Raw genomic sequence first — 22,385 nt, 5'->3', positions numbered from 1 at the left:
GCGAACGATCGACACGCGAGATTAGAGGGAAAGCGTATCGTGGAAACGAGTTTCTTCTGGCGCTAGGTCCACCACGTCAAGATCGCGCGACAGATACGACTAGTCGGGAAAAACGTGATCGAAGGAAAAAAGCCAGTCTGCATCCTGAATTTTCCCTAGTCTAGCACTGTATATTGTGTTTCGTGTATTCATGGAAAAACGTCAAATAATTCCGCGACTCGAATCATGGCATAGAAGACGAACGTTTGATCCTCTGGACGCTCAACTCGATGGCGTCGTTGACTAACGCACACGTGGCTCACTCGATGTATTTTCAGCGACACGCGGCATCCAGTCGCTCTTATTCGCGCAACGTAGCGGCGCCGCTTTAACGAAGCGATCAAAGAAGTTACGAAGGTGTGCATCGAATTTAGACTTTGAAAATAGAGAAACTAGAATGGTCTACTTAATAGCGTATTACCGACAATATCGATTTTTTTGGATTTCAGTAATACTTAAATTCAGATGATTCAGATTTGATTCTTCGCTACTTAGTGTTCTGAGCTCGTAATACCAATTGCAAAAGGCAATGAACAGATGCCATGAGAGTATTATCGTTTATTCTCGTCAAATCTCATCAAATCTTTCTCCTTGTCGGTAGAATTGGATTTCATCAATAAAATCGTTACCTGTTTCACGAGAGTTGCAACATAAGCCACCAATTTGTTGAAATTTAACCGAGCACTATTGTATACAAAATCATAGGAAAGTACAGATTTTCCGTGAACGAAAATGTTCTCTTGATTTTTCGCGGAAATACTGCAAGTCATCTTTCGTGTTACAATTTCACTAGAGAAGTCACGGTTGAAGCCGGGTCTTCTCGAGCTCCCGTGAAATTTCGTCGTTTCCCCTTGACAATTTTAAAAGGCTCAAAGTCACGGGTTAAACCCTCTTCGTGCCACTTTGACGTGGCTGTTTCAACCCCGTTCCTTTCACCGCCGTGTCACCGTGGCAAAGGAACAAACATTCGCACGAGGGTTCCAGGCTTCCTTTCGACGCTACGGAAAATCGATGGATCAAGGATCGTAATGGACGACGTTACAAGCTCGCAGCGGTGGCCACGATGCACTGGATACCCATAAATCGTCCGCGCAGGTCACGTCTCAACGAATTGAATCCTCGTTCTCGTAGGTAGCCGCAAATTTGTACACGTTGCGTCGAGGTTTCGTCGTCATCCTCCGTTAGCCACCCTGTATACCACAAAAAGTTCGTGTATCTTTCAAAGATACGAAGGAGAAACGACAAAAGAGGACATAACCTTGGTCGTATGAAAGCTTGTATCTTTGAGATCGGTTCAGATCTTAAGAAGATAGGGCACGCGGTCGTATTGTGGTTACGCGTGCAAATTTACTGCTTGTAGGCACGCATCTGGCTTGAGGACCGTCTACATTTACAGACAATTGTTCGCAGACACGTAGATAATTCGCAGAAAGTGGCATAAAGTAGAAATCCAAAGGTAGTTCGTATAAAGAAGAGGAAAATCGATATGAATGAAAAAATCTTGAAGTAGATAAAATTTTTGTGGATAAAGAATTCTGTGTGATGTATTAAACTTCTTCTAAGCATGAAACTTAGTTTGAGAAACTTTAATACAATTAAACTTTAGTAGAAAAATTTGTACGAATTCACAAAGCTTAGAACATTTATAATAAAGTCCTTTGAATATAAATTACAAATATTACCTACTTTTGGAAAATAATATTTTTAGAAAATAATGCACTTATAGGTACTTGTCCGACTATTGAATAATCATCGGTGCTTCACTGAAATGAAAAAGAAGAAATAGTGTCTGTAACTGTCCCCGGACAAGTATATACGAACAACTGTCTGTAAGTCTAAACGAGTCTTTAACTAACGGACCCACAGCTAGTCAGAAGAACTATCTCCAAGGATCTTCATTCGAAGACTACCTACGTGGAAGATAAGCAGAAGTGAACGAGATCGAGGAGCATAGAGAGGAAATATTCTAGGCGCGCTGTATAAAGATGCTCCGCAAACCCACATCCCTTCCTCTACAGGGGGGTTGACATGTTTATTTCGCTCCGTAATCTTCTCGGATTACGTTTTGGCCACGGAACAGGGTGAAGAGGGGAGGGAAAGAGAGACGTTTGTCGAAGAGAGGGTGGAGAATAAAAAGAAAGGGAACCGAGAAAGAAAAGATAGCCAGGGGCGGAGACACGAAGCGCATACCTGGCGTCACACGTGTGCCTCTCGAGAAGAGGCCTCTTGAAATCTTGTACACAAAACGGACCCTTAAACGCAGTGACTGCAATCGACTCGTGGTACGTTCGTGTTACGCACACTGTGCTACTTCTACGTAGAACAAGATTCACTGATACTATAGTTGAATCTGAAAGATGTCACAATTTTATCGATTCAATAGCAGCAAATTATTTTATCGAAGACAGAATCAAATGTAATAAGTTGCAGAATATTTTGAGAAAAATAAAGAATTTATTTGTTGCACAATTAATTTTTATTGGATTTCAACCTTCGTGGATAAATTATTTCTATTTATTATTATATAATAGTTCATTTCTTTACTGTTACAGGCTTCCAAAACTTCTCTGAAATAAAAATAAATATTGAATGAAAACAAATTTCGTTTTGGTAGTTTTTGAATGACCCCGTCATTTGTCTGTGGGAATTAAATAATTAAGTAATCAATTGTATGTAGATAGAATGGGAATAAACTCAGATTTGTAACACATCCGAGTCGCGTACCCAATAATTTCCTTTTCTTCAACGACTATTACGGATTAGTTCCAAACACCACAATGAGAGATAATAGTGGAAATGCGCTTGCATGTTTCCACAGGAAAGAAGCTGTTCCATGTGAAATTTACGACTCCCCACGATCGCGTGTTGTGAGCGCAGAATGATCTAGAGATGGATACACGCGGGCAAGAAAATTGGTCAAGGGATGATTTAGTGAGAAATGTCTTTTTTATGGCGCTTTGAGATTCGCCGGGAAGATACCAGGATGAAAAGTACGGTAGATCGATCTTTGTGTACATTTAGTCTGTAGCAGGAACTTTATCATCTTAATACATACTCTTCTTTATTCTTCAAAAAGAATCCTCCATAAATTATCATTTTTTATACTACTTTATTCTTGTCATTTTTTTACATTCCTCGTAAATCATTTTGTTTGACAAACACATGTTTTAGAAAAGGTACAACTATCTGTATATCGTATCTCACAATATATATATATATCTAAATCAAAATGCTATTTAATGGATGGAACTCTTCAGAAAAATAAACGTAGCTAATTAGTTAAGGCGGATCTTTTAAAAAAATTTTTGCTACCTCTGTAATCTAGCCTCTTGAACTACATAAAGAAAAAATTGATATCATTTCATGATCAATGTAACGGTGTTCTTTGCCAGAAAGGAACACAGATTACAAGAAGCCACCTTTGATTAAGCCATTCGACTCAACCTTTTGGGTTTCTCCGTCTTCATTCACGGAATACTCCGTACAATATAGATATATCGCAGGCCAATTTCTCCAACCACCCAGTGTATACTCAATCCCTTGCGGGGGAAAGCCTGGAGAACACGATCAAGTTCGTGGCTGCGAAACGCAAAATTCGTGACACGTTACGTAAATGCATGCAAATTTATTACAACCAGAGGCGCATGCGTGCGTCGCAATTTACAACGCTGTAAGATAAAATGCGTAATATCCCTGGGTATTAGAAATGTTACGGCGAGCTATAGAACGCTTCGAGATTACACGGCGGAGAGAAGACGAGATCGGCCGGCAAGTTTCTAAATAACACGATGCACGGTTTTCACGGTAAGTCGAAAGAAAGAGAGAAGCAGGAGGAGAGACAATGTCGTAATTGCCCGCTGTTTCACGAAACCCCTGCGATCTTCTAGGGGTTGTAGCTTCTTTCGAGAGCGTCTATCGATCCGTGTCGACCCTGACACGCAAACATACAGCTAAGATGCTGACGAATAACGGAATACAATGAAAGTATCGTCGAAATATCAGAAAGCAACGGCATTGATTTGTAGAAGATCCTTCTTTGTAGAAGAATGGGAAAGTTCGCCGGAACAAATATGTGTAGATATTGATTTCACGTTTGCTGGATGAAAGCTATAAGCACTGTCATATTCTATCATTGTATTACGCATTTTATTTATAAGTATGACTTGTTCCAACGTCAGTGATTTTATGCCAGAAAATAATTAATTCTATAGGCAGGGTATTCCATATCCGAGCCAGTTTTTGGCTATTGTAAGCTTTTAAGAAAATTGGAAAACTTCCGAATTGCCTATACCAAAGATAAACATTGTTTTTCAAACACGAGGATAGTAGAATTTTGCTCTGATCGTGTGAATTTACTAGGAAAGAATGAATTATTCTTTCGCCAAAATGAAAATAGCTTGTTATATAAATCTAACAACATCGATAACTTCACATATTTTCAGTATCACATATATCCAACCCACATATCACTTTTCTCCCCAACGGTACAAGAAAACTACATTTTCCGACTACTTTCGTTGCCATCGAGCTAGCAACCCTAATAGAATCCGTCCTCCCCAGAGGATCAGCGAAATTTCGCGCGCTCTCGCGAGACACGAACAATCAATAACGAATTCTCGATTGGAAGTCTCTCGCGAAAAAACATCCAGCCATTTCTTCGTTCCTCGTGCATAAAGGATTCCCCGGTATATTGGTGAGCGCGTAAGCACGCGTGGATCGTTTCTCGTTCCTCGGGGGCCCGCTTCTGTTCCGTAGCCGAGGTGGAATAGAAACATCGAAGGGAGGCGGCTTCGCAAACCGGTAGCCGCTGAATACTCCGGGGAATCCAGCCCCGTTGATTCCCCCCTACCTGTTGTCACGCGATACTCAGGTTGCCCTTCGAAGCTTTAAGCCGCTTTTCAGTCGCGGTCTCTCATCTCTCAACATATAACATCTCTCTGAACCTCACTGATCCAGAGCGAGAGGAACCAAGAAGAAGAAGAAGAAAAAGAAGAAGAAGAAGAAGAAGAAGAAAAGGGACAATGGGGAAAAAGAGAAAGCGAAAAAGCAAAAGAAGAAGAAGATGAAGAGGAAATGGACAACACGAAGCGCGCACGATGCGTCGGTTTCGAAACAGACGGACAGATTGTGCCGCTTGTAAAGTGGCGAGGAAGACCCCTGGAAAACAGGTCTCATGAAAAGAAAAGACCTTTCGTAGAGCAGCGAAGCGGGTGAATAGCACTCGAGTTTCTCGCGTTTATCCCCGACTAGCGCGCGCCAGGGTGAGAGAGCCAGGCATTCGTGGCAATTGCAGTGTGAAATGCCATGTGTTCATCCGCGCGCGGCACCACGACGTCTGCTCGGTGTCGAGTGTTTTAAGCCTTTGAGTGGTAATACCGGGCACGTTTATAAATTGAGTCCTCGTCCTGGAGGATTAGACCCCGACATCTCTCTCCCTCTCTCTTTCTATTCTCGTCGATGGGAAATCTGTGTAGGGACGTCCGATACGCTCGCATAATGCGCGTTCCACGGCCTCTCTACTCGTCCTGTGGATTATTCCGCGTCATGAATCTTCGAGACCATCCTCGCCCCGTGTCTACCTTCCCTAACACGCGGTCTCGTCCCTGTAGCTCCTGTGTTCCTCGCGTGGTTTCATCGACTTTCCACCGGATAGCGGCCTGACTATTGATTCGACGCGATTTCATCATCGTGATCCACGCTCGTCCCTGTTAACTCCGTTTGCGTTTCAATTAGAGAGATATCGTTCCACGCGTCAACACGGAATTTTGATGCGTCAGGGTCTGTGGTGTCGTCGTGGAATTATCATTTTACTCCCTTAAACCGCGATTCAACCGATCTTTGATCTAATTTTACCCTGTCGGAGGCTGGAAGGAATTTCTTAAAGGATGGTGAAATTCATCAAAGATAATTACTTCGAGCGCTGACAGAGCACGTGCACTCGAAACCACTTTCGATCTCGAACGAAATAGTTTGCGCCGCCTACAAGCGCGAGTTCGCGAGGCTAACAAAGGACCCACGAAGGACGACATTGACAAACGATCCTCCTGTCGCGTTTCAATCCGCCGATAGGAGCTCTTACAAGTCTACCAGCGTTTTCTGTTTCTCCCTCTCACTCTTTCTCTCTCTTTTTCTCTCTCTTTCTGTAGCGCGCGTTTGTTCCCATGAATTTCCTTCGAGTCTTGTCCAACGAAACACGAGCTCGCGAAACTAGTTCCCCGCGAGTACACACCGAACTGTTCCAAGCAAATACGTTCGCCGTGTGTGTAGCGCTTTATCGCCGCTCGTAAAGTTTCATCTGGACTTTAATTAAACCCGGGAACCTCTCTCGATACTAGTCAGACGCCGATATTTTGCATAGAATGAGCCTGTATAACCGGAGCAATCGAATCTTGATTCTCTGGCTTCCTCTAGGAATTCCTTTTTTTTTCATTCTTCTACCATGTAACAGAGGAAAAGTTTGATTACCTGAAAAATAAAATTCCTCCGCTTATATTTACATAGCTGATTAATTTTCTCTATAACTGTTTCTTATATTTATCAAGTAATCGAAGAATCTTATTAATCCAGAGGAGCGAGCTACCCCCTTCGAGCTTCCAATTATCCCAAGGACGAAACGAATTTTTCGCGTCTGGCGATCCATTTCCACTAGACGGATCGCCGTTAATAATTAACGATTCCCGGTTATCGGACTGGATTGGCCACGAAGAACCGGCGCGAGGTTGATTCGAGGGAAACGAAACGAAGGGAGCGAGAAAGGGGGTGGAATTACCAATCTACCTCTCTCTCTCTCTTTCTCTCTCTCTCTCTCTCTCTCTGCCTCTCTAGGTTCGAACGAAGGCACCACGAGGAAATTTCGCGTGCGGGAAAGTGCGCGGTACCGGTGGAATATTTAAATGGCAAGGGTTGCCAGCCGGCACCTAAGTGGCACTCTCACCACTCCTAACCGTCTTTTACGTTTTCCGGTGGAAACAACGGAACGAGCAAGCGAACCCAGGAGAAACGTTCAATCCGCGTCCCAGCGTCGATGTCGCTTCCGCCCTCTATCGCGTGCCACCAAGAAGTTTCCATTTTTTTTCTTTTTTTGAGAAAAAGCCGCTGCTGGCTTATATTTTCGATGAAAACGCACCCTTCCAAGCGGCAACCATAGCTCGAACGCGATTCCTATAGAAACTGTTAATTTTTTTTCTGAGACCTTTTTCTATTTTCTTTCTATTTTTTGTTTTCACGTTTCAAGAGTAGATATGTGTTTTAAGATGAGATTGAATATACGAGGACATGGTTGGAGGAACGTTATGTCAGTGGATTTCGAGTCGAGAGGGATCAAGAGTCCACTTTTACCTCTAGAAATGAAATATCTTTGAATGTGGAATTTAATCTGAATTTTTCACTGCGTTTTCAAGTCTCAGAACGATATTATTGGAGAATAATACGAAAAGGAAAATTATATTTATATGTATAGTACCGATTGACAGTATATAAAGAAGTCGTATTCAAAGTATATCTGATAATCTAGCAACACACAAGTTTCCACTGACTACTCAAAATGACAAGTCTTTAGTCGATTTTACGGTGAATTTGTGTAAATGTAAGTTGAAGAGCGTGCACGTGACCTCAGAAGTCGCTTTCCATACATTCTTCGTATATACATATGTATCTCTGAAAAACTTACTGCTTCATTTATCTTAATTAATCATGACTGACGAACTACGATGTATACCCAGGCTAGTTCATGCAACGTTAATCTATTCCCTCGTATACGCCGGTGCACGCTTCTAAAACATTCCGTAGAAACGGATAATAGCTGCACGCTGCTTTATTCATTCACTTGGAAACAATTGCATTAGCCTCGTCAAGTAGATATATCACGATGCTGTTTCTCTGTTAGCTACAAAGAATACTCTTCGTACATTTTCAACCTTAGACACGCCATATTACAACGCATGCGTTCACTTACCAGTTTCAATCTATGATGGAGATAGAACTATAGTAGAGTCATTTATATTTGAATTGCATTTCTTGGAATAAAATTTTAATGGATATCTTCCTATAATTCAACATGATTGTAAAATGATAGAAAGAGAAATCTTTACGCTGCAACCTATAATTTGACATCCTATATATTTATTACTTCTGATTCAAAGTTTTCTTTCATAAGAACAGAGAATCGTAACTCGTGGAAAGAATCAATGAATCCTGGCTATATCCATGAACAATTTGCCCATCAATGAGTTCGAGTAAACGAAGTTCAACTACATTATCATCTACCACGTTTGAAAATCCTACAGCTTTTAATTTTAATCGGATTACTCATTTTTCTATTTCAGGTGCAGTCCACAACCACCAAGAGGTTTCACGGTGAAAGTGCATCGCCACCATTTTCCTTAATTCAATTTTCTTCGACATAAGATGAACGAATGATCGACGAACGACGGTGACACGTACGCGATGAGGCCGAAATCGTGTTCCCTGTTCCTGTTGTTCTGCGTGCTGTTGCCGGGACTGGTGCGCCCCTTCACATCCGGCGAAGGTGAGCAAACTTCCATCCCAAAGTCTCTCATGACGACAAAATGCAGTCGTCAGAGAGGGAACAGAGACTCTCCAGTTAGAATCTCGCTTTCTATCGATTCAAGAACCCGACTGCGACAGTCGATGACTGAAGTGATCGAGTGCACTTCGTACGAGTTCTTTCACCACGGAAACGGGAAACGAATGCTCACGGCCTCGTAGATCGTTCGATAAGTTGGAAAACGGGCGGACTTGTTCTGAGAAACAGCCGCCATTTTGTTATTTTCTGCTCATTTCACAGGGGCAATTAGTTCGAAGATAAAGAGTTTCTAATGTTTATCGTAAAATTCTGCATAAACTCCTCGGACCTTCGAAATCATACTATGCACTTGATATTTCAATTTTCCAGAAATTTACTTCAGAGATTCTGATTTGTTTATTTGTATTATTGATATTGTTTGTTTAGGTTCTGAGATTGTTTATTTCCATTCTTGATCTTAACCTTTCGTAGTCGAACTGTAGTCATCACTGTATATCATGCCATTTCTTTTACCTTTAGCCGCTTCCTTTTATTCTTTCATACCAAAATTTAATTTGATAAAAATGTTACAACGTAGGCAATATCATTATTTTAGGTTTATAATATTTGTTCCATTGATTCGTTTCTTTCTCTGATGATAAATTACTCTATTTTAAAATAACTTTAAAACAGAAAAGCTAACTTGCAGGAGCATAATAATCGAATGAAACCACCGTGCCCAACAACTAATGTGCGTTAATCCCCTAAATTCCTTGAACAAGCCTCCAAAAAAAACTTCCATTTATCCATCATTTTCCTACGATCGCTCAAGATTCGATTCCCAATCCCCACAGCGAAGCTTTATTGTTCCCCGATCCTGATCCAAGGGTACGTCAGTAATCAACGTTCGACGCTCACGAGGGAGGAAGCCGAACACGGACATGCTTTTTGCGATTCCCTAGCCGAGAAAGAACCTGGTCGTGTTCTATGTGCACGGGGCTAGTCACGAGCACGGTCTTTGGCTTGGGAAAGGGAAAGGGTGAACGGAGAGGGGCCCAGGCAGATCTAATTATACGGCAAGTCAGCGTCGTTGATTAGTGGTGGGCATAACCGGCCGGTTACGTTACACCAGCCGTTTTCGATGATGGATTACGATCCCCTGGAGCTAGTTTTAAAGCGACTTTACGCGAAGAGGGGGGCTTTTGGTCTTTCTCGGTTTCTTCGCGCGAGACTCGCGAGACCACGTGGCCGACTAATTAGCGTCCCCGACATCCACCGGCCTCGTCATCGCGGCACATAGGGATGATGAATGGCACACGACAAGCAAAAAAAGAAAAAAAGAAAAAAATGAAAGAATCGTTACACATAACGATAGAAAGTTCACGGATTTATACGCCTTAACTGCGCGTATCTCGAAGCGAGAACCATTCGAAAATGTATGCAGTAGAAGAATTATTGCGTTCTTTAAACCTTCTTTCGAGGAAGTTGCGCCGGTGTTCGCTATGTTGGTCGTATTTCAAATTAACACATTGGCAATAGTACGCGTTATGCCTCAACAATTTCTGATAAAAAGAATTGTACAAGGGGTTATGAATAACATGCGGTTTATGAGAAAGGTCATCGTATCTGCTTAACGATATTGTGTTATAGAATTGGTTGAAAAGAGATAGCGGTTATCGTGTGTGAGAAAATAGAGACCCGTTTAACTACAATATATGGATAATTGGAATTAGAGTGAGAAGATAAAAATGTACAGATATGTGCAATTGTGTCTCTGTGAAACTCATCGTTTTAACTTTTCGACACGTTAAACTAATCAATTCTAGCTGCCACTAATTTTCCGATTTCAACACTACGGAGTGTGACTGACATTTAACGCTTTTAAAAACAATACTTTAATCAAGTTCACGCGACTCAATTATTAATGCGTTAACGAACATACCAGTGGAACCTACAAAATCGTTTAACGAGTGAATTTCACCGTTTCCACCTCGCTCGCAGTGACTCATTCGCGGATACCGGCAAACTCTTCCAACAACGCAAACTCATCAATAGGCAAAGCCACAGCCACGCTTCACCGACGCAAACAACACCAGCCAGACTTTTCTAACGCTCGGAGTAATTACGCTTTCCGACAGCTGGCACGGTCGTTCATTTTTTCCCCAAGCCGCGGGAGAGGCACCGCCATGCAAATTGCACGCGTCGACATTTAACGACTTCGATTGTGTGTGCACGCGTGCGACTTTCCCGCGAAGCCAGCGCATCGTCGGCGACACCGTGGAGAGGAAACGGCGCCTAAGAAAATCGTTCTCTGTTCTTACGTTGCCAGGTGAACTGTTGACTGTTCAGTCGATAAAGAAAGAGGGAGAAAGAGAGAGGTTCTTACGTGCGTAGAAACCCGCGTGTGAATAATAGCTCCGACGATTTATCGCGATGTGATATCGTGTCATAATTCCAACGACTCGGCTGGCCGACGTTCCGGCGCGCCGAGGAAAATATTAGCCGCGTTAATAATTAACGGGCCGCGGGCAGGTCGACGCCGTGCGTCGTTCTCACGTTTAAGACCGCAAATCACTTCGTTTGTAACTTCGTGTCGCGTCTATTTCGTGGCGTTTTCAATTTTTCAGCCTCCTGCGAACTTTGAGAATTTAAATGGTTCGAATAGTTGAGAATAAGGCGGGAAGTTTCTTGGTTTCAGATGAGTCATATGATTAGTCTAACACAGTGGAATTGACTAAATGAGCTTTCATAAATCGTAGAAAATTTATACCGTCTGTGGTACAAATTGGCGTGATGAATGTTGGAAATTTGCTTGAAGGAATAACAAAACACAGGAAGTAAGTCAGTCAGTAGGATTGAATTTGTCGATACAGTGTAGATATTTTATATTCTTTGCAATATGAATTGGCACGATAAAGACTAGAAGTTTGCTTAGAGAAATGAAAAAGGTTCAGGGGAAGTAAGCTGGTAATTAGTAGGTTAAAATTCTACTTAACGGCGTGGAAATGAGCTTCGTTAGCATAACATGAAAGAGTTGTACTGTGATGGAAATTAGCGGTATAAATATTAGAAGAAACCTGGGAAAAAGCAATAGAAGAATCAAAGGAGAAGAAAAGAAGACGAAGATGATACTAGCGTATACTAGTAACACAAAGTGAATACTAATAAGTGAATACTTAGGAAACATTTAAAAACTCTTTTAATAAATGATATCGCAATTATTTGTTCGTATCAACAAAATGAGAAACAAAATTCAATAAAAAAGAAGAAGAGCTAATTGATTAATTGTTACTACAAAACATTTGGAAAAATAATTATTTCCTATACATTGACGTTTGTAATAATAATCAGTTCGTACGAAGGGAATAAATAAAAAAAATCGATCGTTTCCACTGCATTATCCCCGTAACAAGTTCACCAAGCTTGTCGTCCAGCCTGCAGATAACATGCATCAAAATAACGAGTACCGTTTTCCAGAAGATAGATATCCACCGAGACCCCGGTAAAAGCTATCGAACGTGTCTGGTTTTCGAGCTCGCGAAGCCAGCCAGGTTTCGCTCGTATCCGGTAGCGAAAGAAGAATTACGAGCGGAGAAAATACGAAGCTTCCCTGCCTTGGAAAAATGTTTATTCCGGCGCGCGAGAAAGCGGAAGGCGAGAGCAGATCGCGTCGACGAATCTTCAGATTTACGACTAATAAATTCTCCATACGCCGATGCTCTTTCTGTGCTCTCGTAAAGGTCACGTCACGCTGCTGATTTCGGATTCTTCGACCCCATTCTATCTAGCACGGGTTCACCTCTGGGTAACAGTACCATCCGCGGGATTTCGCCCTTCGTGAGAACCTATTACTCATCCTCGTGCTGGCGTGGGCCCGTTTCCGAGCGATAAGTATCATAAGTAAATCGCGATCAGGTCCCGCGATACGACCTTCGATCACGTAGCTGACCACAAAAACAGAGATGGATAGATGGAGAACGAGAGGAGGAAAGATAAAGAGAGGAAACTGTAAACTGTTTGAAGATAGTGGGAGGTCGTGTGGATCTCGCGAAATCGCCCGGAGCAAAAATGCAAAAGCCAACGCGAATGCTGGTTGGCGGGTTGGCTCGACCGAGCAATTACCCGGTTGGTTCCACGTCGGAATGGGGCCCGTTCTCGGCCTCGCAGCCGCGGAGGAGGAAGATGAAGGGGAAGGGGAAGAGTGGTAGAGTCGAATGCGAAAGAGAATAAAAAAATACACGGTGAAGTTAGTTAGGCGAGAGAGAAGGGAGAAAAACTCTTTAATCTCTCGTGGTCTCTCATCGGCACACTGCCCGACCGAGTATATACCGCGGTCTTTCTTGCGCTCGTGGTGTATGCCTTTCTCCGTTTCTGTCATTCTTTTACTCGCAGCGACGAAAGGTCGGGTCAGCTTTAATTATCGTAAATCAAACGAGAGAGTGGTGCGCCGAGAGGAGGCCCCGGCAGTTGTGCAAGTACGAGCGCCGCGATTATTGTTGAAATCGCGGAGAACCGCCGGGTAAAAGAGTGGCCTGGGTAAAACGCAAACTACGGACCGGCAGATCGTGAAATATCGGCCGATCGAATTACAACACGACGATATTTTCGCGCGTTCCCTCGTCCCGTGAACTCTCGATATCTTCGAAGGTGGTTAGTCAAGTGTTGGTCCGGCAGTCGCGTTACGAAATTTCTCGATGCTCTCGGACACATCGGTTCGAAAACCGGATATGTTCGTTGTTTCTTAATTGCATCTTTCGACACTGGCCTATGGGCGTTTTTCTTTTTCTTTTTTTGTGTGTGTGTGAAATATACTTGTGGAGGTTCGAATTGTAAATCCGCTTTCTTAAGAAGTCTTTGGAAAGTTCATATTATTGTTTGCTTATGTTTCTAGTCGCTTCAGTTCGAAAATTCCATATGTATTTTCATTTAACTTTTCTTAATTGTATCTTTGATTGTATTATATAATTCCAATAATAGATTCGCGAAGAGCAAATTATATGTATATACCATAAGGTCAAATTATGTAATCAATTTTCATACCAAAGTTGCCAAAGTCGTCATTATCTTCGTTCACCAAATTCCCGATAACTTTAATCATATCAATTTGCCATACTTGTTTTTTCGTACATCTTCGTCTCAAAATACAATTCTATACAATCCAATAATGAGTCTTCGTACTAGGTTCTTGAATATGCCAATCATTGCTATTTATTAACTTAAAAATTCTCCCATACTTCCAATCTCATTTTAATCATTTTAATCTAAAGTAACTCGTTGCGATTACCATCCAACGAAAAAGGAAGAAAGATAAATCAAACGCAACGAATTTTTGAAACAAGGTACGAAGAGTCGCCAACCAGAATCGAACGATATCGAGGGGAGGCACGGCGCGCGCTAGTTTTCCTGCGTTCGGTCCCGCCTCGTCAGAGATTCGAATCTTCGTGGCTCGCAATTTCAATGCAAATCGGTACACGAGCTCCATTGTGTCTGGCAAATGGAACGATGAATCCGCAAAAAGCGCGGGACGTGAAATTTTGTTCCAGTTCGACGGGTATCACGGATGAAGTACAATGGGCAACGGGCGAGAATCGACGTGACGTCGTTTTGAGGGCGGTGGTTATCGATAGCAAGAGGAAAGAAGGCACCGCGGGAGGCGTTCACGCAACCAAGCAGTCGTATCTGATTCTGTTACTCGGTTAATTACACGCCTTAACGTGAGCCTTGCTGCCGTGGCTGCAATCGACTCGTGTAATGCGCATCATCGCCCTACGCTTTTTACGATTCGCCGCCTCTTCCGGAGGCCTCCGTTTAATATTCACCCTTTCGTCAGCGTTCGCGCGTTTTTCCACCCGTTCCATTCGTTTAATTTTCTGTCGTTCGCGAGCAGGCCGATCCGCGACGACAAGTTTCGTGCCGCTTAAAACAATCGGTATACGCGTGATGGATGAAACTCGATAACGGATTGAGTTAAGCGATCACGCGCATCGTTAATAGGTTGATTCGCAGGATGTAGGTTTGTTACAGCGTGGGATCGAACTGTGGGTAATGTTCACTGGAGCAGGGGGATAAATCGTAACGGGGAATTAAATTTTGTATATTACACTTGTAATCCTTAGCTTATATTTTAGAGATAGTTAATTTTGTTTACTGAACCATGCTATGTAATTATTATGTAACGAGAAATACTATAAGATATAAATTGTAATAAGAAACAAAATTTTATATATTACGTTGGTGTGGAATTTAGTTTGTAAATCATAGTCAAAATTTTATATCTAGGATTATGTGCAGAATCAAGATGTAAATTGTACGATAATAGGAGATGAAATTTGACGTATCACGTATCTGTGAAATGTAATTCCTAAGTCGCCGTTTGTGAAGCTTTTAATTAATAAATTTCAGGTATTATAAGATACGTGTTAGCTAAGATTTCCTAATCTCCGTTTTCATGTAAAACGTTTTTCGCAACAGTCGGAAAGACACTGTCGTCGCTCTGGATCGTCCAGCCACCTGAGAAGTCTCTATCCTCCGGGTACACTGACCGCCCTTTAACTCTGACCTCTGACTTCTGATTCCGAATACAATGCGGGGCTGTTGTCGCGCACCGTTCAAAGATAATGCGCGGCTGTCCAAATGGAACGAATCGAGGAAGGTTCAACCTGATTTCATCTCCGTGTCGATCGTTCTCCAACGATCAAAGAGAAAGATCCTCCTCCTCTTTATCGGTTCCTCCTTCGTTTGTTTCTCTGTCTTCCATTTGGCCTGGTATCGATCTACGTACCAGCTTGTCCGTTACGATAAAGATCGATCGAGATACGAAACAGACGAGAGGACCACTCGTGGTTGACGTATGTATATCTCTCGTTAACCGGAATGACGATAGAATAAATTCCCTGGGAGCAGGGAACCCGACTCGTAGAGACTTGACTGGCATTATTTGGACCCGAAGGTCGTGAACCGTGAATGGCCTGGAACACAATAGCAACTCGAGGCGGTCAGGCGCCGTCTTATTGTATATTTCAGTACACCCTCCAGGCCGGAAGTAGTCCTTTTTTCTCCAAGGGACCGATTCATGGGAAACGTTAATTCTTCAACGACTACCTTTCGCCACCTTTCGCCGAAAGTCGCTCAAAATATTTGGCTCGCACCTGGCGTTGACTTCTCTAGACTGGAATAAGTGTCGTTTCGGATAATCCGGGAATAGAAGTCGCTCTTGAAAAAGTTTCCCTTTTCAATCGTCCACCCTAGAGTGACTAATGAAAACATTCACTTATTGAAAGAGCAGCATTTTGTTTATCTGAATGTTTTTTTCGACAATATGAAAGTTCGTATTAATCGATTAATTTTTATAACGTGAGACGTCGAGATACTGTCTTTCATGACTGAAATTCTTCTGATGTATCGGGATATCGAAGTACAATAACATTCACTTACATGGAGTTGAATAGTATGACCTGTTGTTTTGTAATACCTTTTTATATTGCCAGGGCACAGCACATCTACGCGATTCCCTCATTGCATGATTTTTTCATATTTTGATACATTAATATTGCATTTATTATCGTAACTGTATCCATGTTGTATCGTGTTTCTGATGGAATATCATGTAATTTTGAATCCTATATTATACATAAAGGAATACACTAAATTGAATTTATGAATGAGCATTTCTCTATTTACACGCCCGCTACCATTCATGCCTATTCATTATATTATTTTAAACAAAATTATATAGCAGACAGATTAATAATTCCAGACTTAAATAAGTAAAATCTAAAATCATAACGTATTCAACAACCCCCTACAACGTAAAACAACAATCACGTAAAATCAACAGCGTTACGATTATCTCCACATTACAAAATTCATCGCGACAATTTCCCCTTTCTCTCACTGTTTAGAAAAGAAAAACGAGGTAACAAAGAGTCTAGCCTGTTACATTCAACGTGTAATAACGCCGATCACGCGAGGATCGGATACTTCTACGGAATCGGACTTCCTGGAAATTCAATTCTCTCCCTCGGCCTTCTTCCCCGCAAATTAGCACCCTTCAGCGGTGACGCGGTGTCAAGGTGTCAACGAGGGTCGCCAGGGCGAGCACCTTGATTTCGAGGCATCGTTAGATGCGCGGCTCACGGGAGATATGCTGTATATACGCGTAGCTACGGAAGAGGCGGAAGAGTCAAGCGGCGGGGTCAATGAAGCCCGGAGCACGAAGCGTTACTCTTTGGCCGACGTTCGGCCTGCTAAAATAACAAGGCACGTGACGCGAGAAAACAAGGAAGCTCTTGTCTCTTCCTTCGTCCGTCTTTCTTCTCTTCTCGCTTCAACTGGCCTTCGTTCTTTCCATTTTGCTTCTCTTCCAATCTTTCCCCTCTCACCTATTTCATCTTCCCATTCGATTTGTGTATTTTGGTATCGCGTAGGAGATTAAGGAAGATTTTACCGAATCTTCTCAAGATGTTCACGTTCTTGTTGATTCTTCTTAATGTCATGTAAATTGGAAGTCACATGCCTATATGTCTTTGGGTTACAGAAAATTATGAATCATGGTCTTATCTCATAAGCAAATAAAACTCTGGTTTTAGAAGTTTACTAAATTCAGTGTGTTGAAGTACTGACGCATTAGTAAGGTATATATAACATACAACGTATTAAGAAGTAAAGTTGTTCAGGCGCGTTTTGTATATTGCATTTAGTACATTTTAGTGCATTTAGTACACTGATACTGGTAGTGTGACCGGTATTATTTGTTTATGTAATTGAAATTCTTTAATCCTGGTATCATTGGTCACCGATCGCTTTTATAGCCGTCATTGTAAAATTTAATGTCGCTGTTTAATAACCGTCATGACAGTCATATAATCCATACTCATAAATCAATATCCTTACACCAGCCCACTCTTTTAAGAAGTTTCTCAGCCCCGTTTCTCTGTTGTATCTCTCCATTTTTCAACGGCTTTAACTCGAGCATAAGAGGATATATTAACAATTAATGAACTGCCTGAAAGCCTAGGGAATATTCTTTTCCAAAGTACCAAGCGCCATATGAATGGAACTCGTTTCCAAGGACGGAAGACATTGACCAGCCGCCGACTCGAAATAGAGTCGTCGTCGTTCAAGTTCTCATTGTTCGCCACTTTCACCGCCATAAATAACTTAGTCCTAACACACTGCATACACCTCTCGCCTCACCTAACCACAAATCTATTCTCCATATCCGTAGTTGAAACAAAAATACACATCTCAAAATCTCCCGCGCCGTATCGCGTCCCATCCAGAATCTCTCTCCCCATCGGTCTCCACTTCCTTCGAATCTTCCCCATCTCTGGCGAAGCACGTTCTCTAATCTACATCGTCCGCCTCTCCCCCAATAGCGCGTATGTTCCATTGACTCGCATAGCCGGCAAGAGCCAACCGTGTTGCAGGTACCTTTGTTAATTAAGAGGCGTCATGTGTGGCCCCTCAGCCGTAGGTACACGTTGAAACTGTACACGCTAGCGTTCGTGTGTCTGCCCGGCGTAATACGTGGTCAACCCATATAGTGACCACGCGAGACTTCCCCTATATATATGCATGTGTAGATGCATACACACAGAAACACATATACAGGGTGATTTTGAAATCGTGGTACGTGAAAATCTGAAGGATGTGATTCTTTACGTAAAAGTATTGGGTTGGCAACTAAGTGATTGCGGATCTTGTCATTAGGTGGTATTGACAAGATCCGCAATCACTTAGTTGCCAACCCAATAGATTGAAAAAGATATCGGATAAAATGTATTCGTACGACGCTTCGTTTGCAGGAAAATTGGGTTTTGAAATGTGTCGTGTATGATGTTAGTAGAAATTCGTTTGCAAGTGTCATGTTCGTCTCATTTGGATGTTTAAAGATTTCTCAAATATACGGATAAACTAAATATGTTCAAATTCTACTTTCTCGAAAACGAGTCATTGCATGAACAAACTTTTGTTGAAATGCGTCAATATATCGTGAATGTTGAAATGCAGTCAATATTAAAAATGTTATACAGAATAAGCAAATTATACGATATTTTATTATGTCATTATTAAATGTTTATATTATTTCATGTCGTTAAATTATTATTAAATCTTTATATCATTTAATATAGTTAAATTTTGATTAGATTTTATGTGCAACATTATATATATATCGTTATATTAATAAATCATATTTATTCTGTATTTCTACGTGACGAACCACGTCGTTTTCAGCTGTGTGTATCGCAATTTTAGAATCACCCTGTAAGCACAGAGGGAGCTCTTGTATCCAGGCAAGGGACACGACTAACTATCCAGCTACACTGGCTAACGAGGGGCCTCGTGCAGATCTCGTGGTGGCTATTCGATGGCGGGACCGGATTACACCGTTCCGTTCCGAATTATCGGAAACCGATGAGCTCGGTTTTTCCGTAGAACGCACGGCTCGCGTGTCGCGTGACGTTGCTCAATTAAGTTCGCAACCCCGGAACTCTTGCTCCTTTTTCGTCCCTGTTGTTCCCTCGTAGATGCGGGGGTGGGTTGTTTAGGGGGTATTTGCCACAAGCAATTACCGTGGCGCGATGGAAAGAGATTTCGACGGAGGTCGGCTTGTTCGGGAGGTGCGGCTGATTCGGTGATAGATCGGAGATTAACCCAGGTTCCAGCCTCGGTGGTGGAGGCAGGGTCGATGTTGGAGGTTTCGGGGTAGGTGTTCGAAACCTTGTTCTCCTTGCTGTAGATCCTATGGGATAACGTTTTTAGGTTGGTGTGTGTCGGGTTACGTTAACGTTTATGCATATCGTAGAGACGATCGAGATATTAGGTTGCAATATATGAAACCATAGGTCCTTAAAAAGGATAGGTTAAAGAATCAAAGTCATTTGTGGAACAGAGAATTCTCATCTTTAAGAAATGTTCGTCGACGAAGAAAGATTTAGGAAATTGATAAAAGGAAATCAAACGCGCGTTGAATGTTATCTTCTGTGAATAATTACAAGAATCTTCTAAACGTCTTCCAGTAATCTCAGTGCCCTAGCGATGAAATTAGATAACACGCGCATATAGCAACTTAATGTGGACAATTATAGAAGAGATATCGTCCCACATTCGGAAAATTCATTACAGTCTCCGAAACACGAGGCTTCGTTAACTTTCTAGCAGGAACAGCCTCTGAATCGTACCCGCGAAAAGAGTTTCACGTCTAGATCGGTAATTTAAATTGCAGAAGCTTATCCCGACTCTCCTTTGAATCCACGTCGGAAGCTTAAAACCTCATCTATCAAAGAATTACTATCCGCGGCTAAATAACCAAGGGGGACTGTAGGAATAATCCACACAAAGGAAGCAAAACGCGCAAAACAGCTCTGTTTCACCCCGTTCGGTCCCTCGATCGAGCCGAGTTTCTCTTTTTCTCGAGCTCGTGCGCGCGTTATATCGCTCGATTAAGCGCTCATCCGGTTACTCTATTTTTTCCTCTCTCGTAGCCTCTCGCGATGTCGAGGAGAAAAAAAAAATCAGCCGCGGGGGTTGCAACGAAAAGAGGGGAGGGGTGGCGCGCGTGAATTAGCGTGGTACTGGGTGAGCGTGTACGAGCAATCAAAGACACATTGAAGAGGGAAAAGAGATCCGGTTGTGCGCGAAAATGGCCAGTCGGAATTTATACGAACTCGTCCCGAGGAATTAGACGGGGAAACGATTCCGCGGAACTTTATCGGCCAACCGATCAGCGGAATTATCGGAAATCGATGGAAATCCTCTTTCGCCGACTGTTCGTGTCTCCTCTTGGCCTCGCTCGATTGAGTCCTCTGGGTCTTCTTTTCCTTCCATGTTTCTCTTTCTTTCTCTTTTTCTCGTTGGTACTACACTCGATTCCACGGATCGCGTGTTTGCGAACGTGTGCACACAAAGAGAACGGGGCTTTGACTGAGCTAACTGAAAAGAGAGAGGAAGCCGAAGGCGCGAAAAGAAAACACCGTGGATTGATGGATAGTCGTGTAGATGGCCGTTTGTTTTAATCGACTCCGTGGAAATCGCCGCTTCATCAGAGTACTGTAATAATGAAAGGAAGAGAACGATGCGAAGCACATTTTTTAGTGAATGCGATACAATGGATGCTCGTATAATACGTCTAGCGTTATAGGAAATAGCATTACACGAAAGCACATGGCTTATAACAATTCAGGTAGACGAAGTAAACTTTTACGTCTTTCATAATTAGAATAAAAAATTCTGTTTAAACGAAATCCACTTATTCGAACGAAGCCTTACTTAGTGTTTGATTAAATGCCGATTGAATCTACTTATCTGAACGTGATTCCCTATTATACTACGAACAATCACAATGAAAATCTTATGAAATGATATAAAAATGTCGTAGATGTTCAATTTTCTTATGATGATCCGTGATACTTTGTGATTAGGAAATTCTCGATCCGTTCTTTTATCGACACAATGTCCACGTTCGACAACCTGGTGTATTCGTAAAAGGCGAAAAAGGGGATAATAGAGAAGGAAGCGCAGGCGTGAAAAGAAAACATCGTGGATGGACGAATCCCATGGTGCAGGATATTCGTTTTAATCGACCTAAACCCACAGAAAATCGACGTTGCCAGCGTGGTGTCGATATGGCACGGTCGTGGTCGTCCAAAGTGGCTAACGACGACTCTTGTACGAACTGATTCGGGGAAAAACTGGCCGTACTACGATTCTACCCTATCGGCCAATCGATCGAGATCCATTATCGAAAACCGATGAAAATTCTCTTTTAGTTGCGCTTCGATTCACCACGGTACGTCACGTCGCCGAAAATTTTTGCTTGCCCCTCCTCCACCATTTCTCGTTCTCTCACCGATATATACATATGCGTGTCAGCGTGTCTTTTTTCCTCTTTTAGTTCGTTCGTTCATTCGTCCGCCGACGCTTCTCATTTGCTCGTTGTGCGATTCCCATCTCCGCGGGCCGGATATCGAAGGTATCTGCCCGCCATCGAATATAAATTCTGACAATTTTTTTCAGCGTGAGAGGCGAATTTTTGTTTCCTCGTATTTTCCCAATTCATTCGGATGACCGGCTGCTTTCCGTGAAACGCGTGAAAAATAACGAGCAAGGACAACGATAAAAGGCTGCGACGTCCGATTGTAAAGTCTGTCGATCACGATGTCCATCCGATGTGCACGCGGATCTTGTCGCTGATATTCAAGTTTCGCATGATTGACGCTGATATACTTGTAGAATCCTCGGGAAGATAATACGAATCGTTATAGACAGCGTAAATAAGATAAAAGAAAGTGAATTGATAACTCTGACCGCTTTGATTACCACCGTCATTTTTAGAGATATGAAAATACTTTATTCCTATAAAATATATAGCCCAAAGAGAATTACATTGTATATCTGAGTAACAACATTTTTATGACTCGTGAGAACTTCTTGGACATTTCAAGATCTACTTTTTTAAATAGTGCATGTTTATGCAAATTTATATTTTTATCAACTCAAGAAATGGAACATGGAAATTCCTTTCACCTAATAAAAATCGTAACAAGTAGTCACTCTTGAATATTTTATTAATTGTGTGTCCTAAACGTATTCGATGCAGTTTTACACTTTCAGAACATTTCCTTAATAAAACGAAATACGCCCGATATAAAGCTCTTCTCCGAAGAAAGGCACACAAGTTTTTGCAATATCGGTTTCCATCACAATCCTGCTGCACGAGTGGCAATTTCATTTTTCCGTTTCCCCCTTCTTTTGGGAAGCGGTGCGAGACGGAGAAGTCGATATACGAGAACGAGGACGATTATCGCGATGAAAATTGTGG

At 42.1% G+C, this 22,385-nt stretch overlaps 1 protein-coding gene across 3 annotated transcripts in view; it reads left to right on the top strand.

The window, feature by feature from the left end:
* The window catches only part of LOC126867197 (netrin receptor UNC5C-like), a 44,690-nt gene that overhangs the window by 7,277 nt on the left and 15,028 nt on the right, over positions 1-22,385 (top strand). For all 3 annotated transcript variants that reach the window (XM_050621447.1, XM_050621446.1, XM_050621448.1), the window contains exon 2: positions 8,364-8,566. In XM_050621447.1, coding sequence (XP_050477404.1) covers positions 8,485-8,566 — 82 coding nt within the window. In that variant the 5' untranslated portion in view covers positions 8,364-8,484. The remainder of the gene's footprint in view (positions 1-8,363; positions 8,567-22,385) is intronic.

Source organism: Bombus huntii, chromosome 6 (assembly GCF_024542735.1).
Source record: "Bombus huntii isolate Logan2020A chromosome 6, iyBomHunt1.1, whole genome shotgun sequence".
Classification (NCBI taxonomy): domain Eukaryota; kingdom Metazoa; phylum Arthropoda; class Insecta; order Hymenoptera; family Apidae; genus Bombus; species Bombus huntii.
This window is presented reverse-complemented; position numbering and strand designations above follow the sequence as displayed.